Here is a 7,969-nt window from a genome sequence, read left to right as displayed (position 1 = left end):
AGGCGGACGAAGGGGGACCTCTAGTGGAGAGACGGGGTTACTGCAGAGGATTAAAGCGTCCACGTTGAAGAAGAGTTCAGTGTGCTGAGAGAAACCAAAGCTGCAGGAACAACGAACACTTCGATTATTCGATTATATATTCATAAATATCTGTCAGCTAAAGACCAACTAATAAGTTCAGCACTAAAATAATAACAAGCAAATAGTTTGAGGAATTTAATTCACATACACAAAAAAGATGACGATATGGAACTTTAGAGACAGGAATTTACTAAATAAAGCTAAGGGCTCATGCAAAGGCAGAGTGAAGTAATGACTGAAGTTCAACATTTGTCTAAAATGCAAAGTTTAGAGATAACAACAGAAAAGTCCTTTAACGTTTCATCTTCTCTTATATCTTCAGTTCATTCCCTTTTAAAGATGAGTTCCTCTCTTTATTCTGTATTTTCCCAATATTGACTGAACTCTGTGTAATGAGCATGGAAGTAAAACAGCGATCCGGCTTTGAAATAGTTTTTATTTTTATTGATTGATGCATTTCCTTGGTTCCATCCATTAGTTTGAGTCTGCTGAAGCATTCTCATTCAGTGTTTACATGTACAGAAGATATTCACCTCATCATGGGTTTGTCAGCATCCTGATTAGATTGACTGTTACATTTATATGGAACTCTTACTAAATATCTATGGTCATTATAACAAAAACATCTTATCAAGTATTCAGATCAAATAACAGAGAGCAGAAGTTTGTACAGCAGCAATAAAGGGGAATGGAAAATATACACACACTCCAAAATGTGCAACAAGACATTCAAATACTCATGTTTCCTTTTTTCTGGTCTCATTTTAAGGACAACAGCGTCTCTAAAGGCCCTCAAATACAAAACAACACTGACATTCCAGTTATTGGAGGACAAAGTGGATCAATCATGGAGATTTCCATTGCATTAAAGGAAAAGAGAAGAATACATTTGAATGTTCCTTATAGCTGATTATATAATAAAACAATGATTGAGTTCAGAACAACCAATCAGACGACTGATCAGCAACAAAGATGGAGACGTAAAGTAGCTGAGTTATCTTTAATCACTCCTGTCTACAAGTCTCATCTTTTCTAGAGGAAACATGTTGAGAGCAGCAGGAAGGGTTTGATTAGAGTCAGGTCCTCTCTGTGTGGAGGACATGTTCTCCCCGTGTGTGTGTGTGTGTGTGTGTGTGTGTGTGTGTACCCTGCCTCTTAACCAGTGAGCGCTGGGTCAGACTCCAGCACCCCTGTAACCCTACACAGCTATGGAGAATGAATGAAAAGCAATGTTCACTTCATCACCAGTAGAGACAGATGGAGAAAAGAGTGCCACCTACTGACAAAACAGAGAAACAGTAACACTCACACTGTTTAACTGAAAGGTGAACTAAGTGCAGAGCAGGAACAGCACAGTGCCGAGCACGGGGCAACAAAGACACACACTACATTCATTTAAGAAGGAAAACACACAATCTCACCCATTCACTCTGTGATGACTCCTGTCTACTGACTGAACTCAGCTGTGGCTCCATGATGATAAAGCCCAATTCCAGCATAGAGCGGCTGAGTGAATGTGGTCTGGACTCTGTGGAGGAGAGTCATGGTGTTAGAGACGCTGTAGAAGGACAGAAGACCTGCAGGCTGATCCAGGTACACTCCTACTCTGGAGGAGGGAGAGACTGAGAGAGGAGTGATGATTCTGTCATGTCTGAAAAAACAACTGTTGTTGGAATGATATAATGACCAAGACTTTTCATTCTTTCCAAATCCACTTCCACCCCCTCCTCTTTTAATATCCTTGTATGTCACTGCTACTACAAATCCTTCTCCGCTCCACTCCACCTCCCAGTAACAACGTCCAGTCAGACTCTCTGTACTCAGGACCTGAGGATAGCCAGTGAATCTGTCTGGATGAGCAGAATATGACTGAGGTTTATTCATATATGTTACTTTTCTGTTCCTCTCAGATAATAACAGATGTGTGTGTGCTGTGTTTGGAGCCATTGTGATTTCCTGTGAATATCTTAAGAATCCAGCTCTGGTCTTGGGCTCTGCTGGTGACAGTGAAACATCCAGATCAGTCAGTGTCAGTGAGATCTTGGTCCATCCCTCACTCAGCATGTTCTGTAGTTGATCTCTGACCTTTGACACAGCCGCCGTCACCTCCTCAAAGCGTCTCAGAGGACGGATATTGATGCTGGTTGAGTGTGTAGATTCACTGAGATGTGGCAGTGAGGGGTAATTGTGTAGAAACTGGATGTGATCCTCTGTGTGTGACAGCTGCTGCAGCTCAGCGTCTTTCCTCCTCAGCTCAGTGATCTCCTGCTCCAGCTTCTCCTGAAGCTCTTCAGCTCCACTCACTCCAGTTTTCTGCTGGGATCTGATCTGCTGCTTCACATCAGAGCTTCTTTTCTTCATGAGACGGATCAGCTGGCTGAAGATCTCCTCACTGTCCCTCACTGCTTTATCAGCAGACTGATTGATGTCCTTCACCTCCTGCTGAAGCACCTTCACGTCTTTCTGTCTGTCCTGGATTCTCTGCTGGACTTGTTGTCGACTCTCCCCGAGCTCTCTCTGCCTCTCCTTCCTCTCTGCTGCAGCTGAGACTGTGAGGTGACCTTTATGTTCATCCACAGAGCAGAGATAACAGATACACTGCTGATCAGTGCGGCAGAACATCTCCATCACCTCATCGTGAAGAGAGCAGATGTTCTCCTGAAGCTTGTTGGAGGGGTCGACCAGCTTGTGTTTCTTGAATGGAGCTACATCATAGTGAGGCTGGAGGTGTTGCTCACAGTAAGAGACCACACACTGCAGACAGGAGTTGATGGCTTTCCGTTTTCTCCCAGTGCAGAAATCACAACCAACATCTGCAGGTCCAGCATAGCAGTGATCAGCAGGAGCAGCTTGGAGTTCTGTCTTCTTCAGCTCCTCCACTAAATCTGCTAACATGGTGTTTCTCACCAGGACAGGCCTCGGTGTGAAGGTCTGCCTGCACTGAGGGCAGCTGGGGATTTTCTCCTCCTCCTCTTCATCCCAGCGGTTGTTAATACATCTCCTGCAGTAGCTGTGTCCACAGGGAATAGTCACCGGCTCCTTCAGCAGATCCAGACAGATTGAACAGGAAAACTTTTCTTGATCCATCTGAATTCCTTGCTGCGCCATTTCACCTCTCAGTGACAGTGAACAGGTGAGTTTCACTTCCTCTGAACTCAGAGCTGTTTGTTCTCTGATCCTAACCCAAACTCCTCCTTTCCTGTTTCCTCTCTCTGATCTACAGTGCATGTGGCTTATCAACTCCTGCTCAGCACTTGTTGGTCACACTCGTCTGTAGAGTGCAGATCTGTGAAGGGGAGGAACCAGGAAGTCTGAGCCCAGGGTGGAGCTGAGCAGGAGGAGGAGCGAGGACACGTCAGGCCTGTGACTCATTCCAGGAAGAGAAGCAGTTTCCTTGTTAGGTTGATGGCAGAATATTGAAGCAGATGTTGTTGTTTCATTCTTGTCTTCATTGTGTTTGATTGTTCTCAGGTTCATAAATGTACATTGTTCCAGTGGTTCTGTTGGTTGATGGTTGCTTTGATGGCTGCTTTTCTAAACAGTTGAAGCTCTTTTACAAATGAAATCCCCTCACTAAGGCCATACGTCTGATTGAAGGAGGGGAGGAGGGCCAAATGAAGTAAAAACAAAAGGAAGATAGAGAACATATTTAGATTGACATATTTCCTCTGGGTGCTCCGGTTCCTTAGGTTAGCGCAGGTGGTTGTGAGTGTGTGTGTGTGTGTGTGTATATGTGTGTGTGTGTGTGTGTGTGACTGAGTTTTCCATAAGTGTGTGTGACTGTGTGCGTGTGTGTGAGTGTGTGTGTGTGTGTGTGTGTGTGTGTGTGTGTGTGTGTGTGTGTGTGTTTTCATAAATATTTGGTTGCATCGGGGTTTTAAGCAGGAGTTCATATTTTCACCTGGTACATTACTTACAAGCACCAACCAGGAAATAGAATTCATCTTTATTCTGTCTGTCAGCTAAAGACCAACTAATAAGTTCAGCACTAAAATAATAACAAGCAAATAGTTTGAGGAATTTAATTCACATATACACAAAAAAGAAGACAATGTAGAACTTTAGAGACACAAATTTACTAAACAAAGCTAAGGGCTCATGCAAAGGCAGAGGGAAGTAATGACTGAAGTTCAACATTTGTCAAAAATGCAAAGTTTAAAGATGACAACAGAAATGTCCTTTAACGTTTCATCTTCTCTTAAATCTTCAGTTCATTCCCTTTTAAAGATGAGTTCCTCTCTTTGTTCTGTATTTTCCCAATATTGACTGAACTCTGTGTAATGAGCATGGAAGTAAAACAGCGATCTGGCTTTGAAACAGTTTGTTTTTTTATTGATTGATGCATTTCCTTGGTTCCATCCATGAGTTTGAGTCTGCTGAAGCATTCTCATTCAGTGTTTACATGTACAGAAGATATTCACCTCATCATGGGTTTGTAAGCATCCTGATTAGATTGACTGTTACATTTATATGGAACTCTTACTAAATATCTATGGTCATTATAACAAAAACATCTTATCAAGTATTCAGATCAAATAACAGAGAGCAGAAGTTTGTACAGCAGCAATAAAGGGGAATGGAAAATATACACACACTCCAAAATGTGCAACAAGACATTCAAATACTCATGTTTCCTTTTTACTGGTCTCATTTTAAGGACAACAGCGTCTCTAAAGGCCCTCAAATACAAAACAACACTGACATTCCAGTTATTGATTATTATAAAGGAAAAGAGAAGAATACATTTGAATGTTCCTTATAGCTGATTATATAATAAAACAATGATTGAGTTCAGAACAACCAATCAGACGACAGATCAGCAACAAAGATGGAGACGTAAAGTAGCTGAGTTATCTTTAATCACTCCTGTCTACAAGTCTCATCTTTTCTAGAGGAAACATGTTGAGAGCAGCAGGAAGGGTTTGATTAGAGTCAGGTCCTCTCTGTGTGGAGGAGTGTGTGTGTGTGTGTGTGTGTACCCTGCCTCTTAACCAGTGAGCGCTGGGTCAGACTCCAGCACCCCTGTAACCCTACACAACTATGGAGAATGAATAAAAAGCAATGTTCACTTCATCACCAGTAGAGAGAGACGGAGAGAAGAGCGCCACCTACTGACAAAACAGAGAAACAGTAACACTCACACTGTTTGACTGAAAGGTGAACTAAGTGCAGAGCAGGAACAGCACAGTGACGAGCACGGAGCAACAAAGACACACACTACATTCATTTAAGAAGGAAAACGCACAATCTCACCCATTCACTCTGTGATGACTCCTGTCTACTGACTGAACTCAGCTGTGGCTCCGGGAAAACAAAGCCTAATTCCAGCATAGAGCGGCAGAGTGAATGTGGTCTGGACTCTGTGGAGGAGAGTCATGGTGTCAGAGACGCTGTAGAAGGACAGAAGACCTGCAGGCTGATCCAGGTACACTCCTACTCTGGAGGAGGGAGGGACTGAGAGAGGAGTGTCGATACTGTTATGTCTGAAAGAACAACTGTTGTTGTAATGATATAATGACCAAGACTTTTCATTGAATCCAAATCTACTTTCAGCCCCTCCTCTTTTAATATGCTTGTATGTCACTGCTACTCCAACTCCTCCTCCGCTCCACTCCACCTCCCAGTAACAACGTCCAGTCAGACTCTCTGTACTCAGGACCTGAGACCTGTCAGTGAATCTGTCTGGATGATCAGAATATGACTGAGGTTTATTCATCTTTGTTACTTTTCTGTTCCCCTCAGATAATAACAGATGTGTGTGTGCTATGTTTGGATCCATTGTGATTTCCTGTGAATATCTTAAGAATCCAGCTCTGGTCTTGGGCTCTGCTGGTGACAGTGAAACATCCAGATCAGTCAGTGTCAGTGAGATCTTGGTCCATCCCTCACTCAGCATATTCTGTAGTTGATCTCTGACCTTTGACACAGCCGCCGTCACCTCCTCAAAGTGCCTCAGAGGACGGATATTGATGCTGGCTGAGTGTGTAGATTCACTGAGATGTGGCAGTGAGGGGTAATTGTGTAGAAACTGGATGTGATCCTCTGTGTGTGACAGCTGCTGCAGCTCAGCGTCTTTCCTCCTCAGCTCAGTGATCTCCTGCTCCAGCTTCCCCTGAAGCTCTTCAGCTCCACTCACTTCAGTTTTCTGCTGGGATCTGATCTGCTGCTTCACATCAGAGCTTCTTTTCTCCATGAGACGGATCAGCTGGCTGAAGATCTCCTCACTGTCCCTCACTGCTTTATCAGCAGACTGATTGATGTCCTTCACCTCCTGCTGCAGCACCTTCACGTCTTTCTGTCTGTCCTGGATTCTCTGCTGGACTTGTTGTCGACTCTCCCCGAGCTCTCTCTGCCTCTCCTTCCTCTCTGCTGCAGCTGAGACTGTGTGGTGACCTTTATGTTCATCCATAGAGCAGAGATAACAGATACACTGCTGATCAGTGCGGCAGAACATCTTCATCAACTCATCGTGAAGAGAGCAGATGTTCTCCTGAAGCTTGTTGGAGGGCTCCACCAGCTTGTGTTTCTTGAATGGAGCTACATCATAGTGAGGCTGGAGGTGTTGCTCACAGTAAGAGGCCACACACTGCAGACAGGAGTTGATGGCTTTCCGTTTTCTCCCAGTGCAGAAATCACAACCAACATCTGCAGGTCCAGCATAGCAGTGATCAGCAGGAGCAGCTTTGAGTTCTGTCTTCTTCAGCTCCTCCACTAAATCTGCTAACATGGTGTTTCTCACCAGGACAGGCCTCGGTATGAAGGTCTGTCTGCACTGAGGGCAGCTGGGGATTTTCTCCTTCTCCTCTCCATCCCAGTAGTTGTTAATACATGTCCTGCAGTAGCTGTGTCCACAGGGAATAGTCACCGGCTCCTTCAGCAGATCCAGACAGATTGAACAGGAAAACTTTTCTTGATCCATCTGAATTCCTTGCTGCGCCATTTCACCTCTCAGTTCAGTGAACAGGTGAGTTTCACTTCCTCTGAAATCAGCTGTTTGTTCTCTGATCCTAAACCAAACTCCTCCTTTCCTGTTTCCTCTCTCTGATCTACAGTGCATGTGGCTTATCAACTCTTGCTCAGCACTTGTTGGTCACACTTGTCTGTAGAGTGCAGATCTGTGAAGGGGAGGAACCAGGAAGTCTGAGCCCAGGGTGGAGCTGAGCAGGAGGAGGAGCGAGGACACGTCAGGCCTGTGACTCATTCCAGGAAGAGAAGCAGTTTCCTTGTGAGGTTGATGGCAGAATACTGAAGCAGATATTGTTGTTATGAAAGGAGCCTGTATTTCTGTGATCTCTGTGCTTATTTAACTCACTTTCTAAACGTCTTTTGCGGGCATGTAGCTGATAATGGTTTAAAATATACTCCACAATATGGCCTTTGCAGTTACACAGCTGAATACTTCGGTCCTGTATCCGTTCTCTCTAGCTGTCATAAGTCAGCTTTGTCTGGTCGGTTGTCTGTTTACCAACGTCTCCGCCAGTTCAGAGCTCGTCTGTCTCCCACCTTCCCTGCTCCATCTTCTGCTCCTGACACAGCCTGTCACCTGATCTGCTTGATGGAAACCTAGAAGCTCAGAGGCTCTCACAGAAGAGAACATCACCTGTGGAATACATATTTGTATAAAACATCTTGACCCCTACTGATCCCAGCCTGGATCCATGGGACACTATGGCCTTGAACCCGACTCCTGATCTTTGATGGAGCATCTTCGTCGCCTTTATGATCGACGAGAATCATCTATTAAAGCATAACGTGCTGTTGCTGCTGTCGCCCCTTTCTTTGATCAGAATACCATCTACACTTCTGCTGACATGAGCTAAAGCTAATTTAGGATCGGATGAGTCTTAAAACTCAAACTTATCAGGATTACACTCTGCATATTCCTAGT

At 44.3% G+C, this 7,969-nt stretch overlaps 1 protein-coding gene across 1 annotated transcript; it reads right to left on the bottom strand.

Moving 5' to 3' along the window:
* Nucleotides 1-4,748: 4,748 nt before the first annotated feature.
* Nucleotides 4,749-7,969, bottom strand: LOC142999661 (tripartite motif-containing protein 16-like). The gene has a single exon (XM_076149279.1). It carries the CDS (start codon nucleotides 7,136-7,138, stop codon nucleotides 5,360-5,362), a length of 1,779 nt encoding a protein of 592 aa, XP_076005394.1. The 5' UTR covers nucleotides 7,139-7,969; the 3' UTR covers nucleotides 4,749-5,359.

This window comes from Genypterus blacodes, unplaced genomic scaffold (genome assembly GCF_046128005.1).
Source record: "Genypterus blacodes isolate CSIRO-AG114 ecotype Tasmania unplaced genomic scaffold, CSIRO-AGI_Gbla_v1 ptg000005l_1, whole genome shotgun sequence".
Lineage (NCBI taxonomy): Eukaryota > Metazoa > Chordata > Actinopteri > Ophidiiformes > Ophidiidae > Genypterus > Genypterus blacodes.
The sequence above is the reverse complement of the archived record's forward strand: the minus strand, read 5'-3'. Positions and strand labels throughout refer to the sequence as shown.

Bases quoted from the DNA above. Each gene is read 5' to 3' on its own strand.
- LOC142999661 (XM_076149279.1), bottom strand. From the start codon at position 7,138: ATGCACTGTAGATCAGAGAGAGGAAACAGGAAAGGAGGAGTTTGGTTT.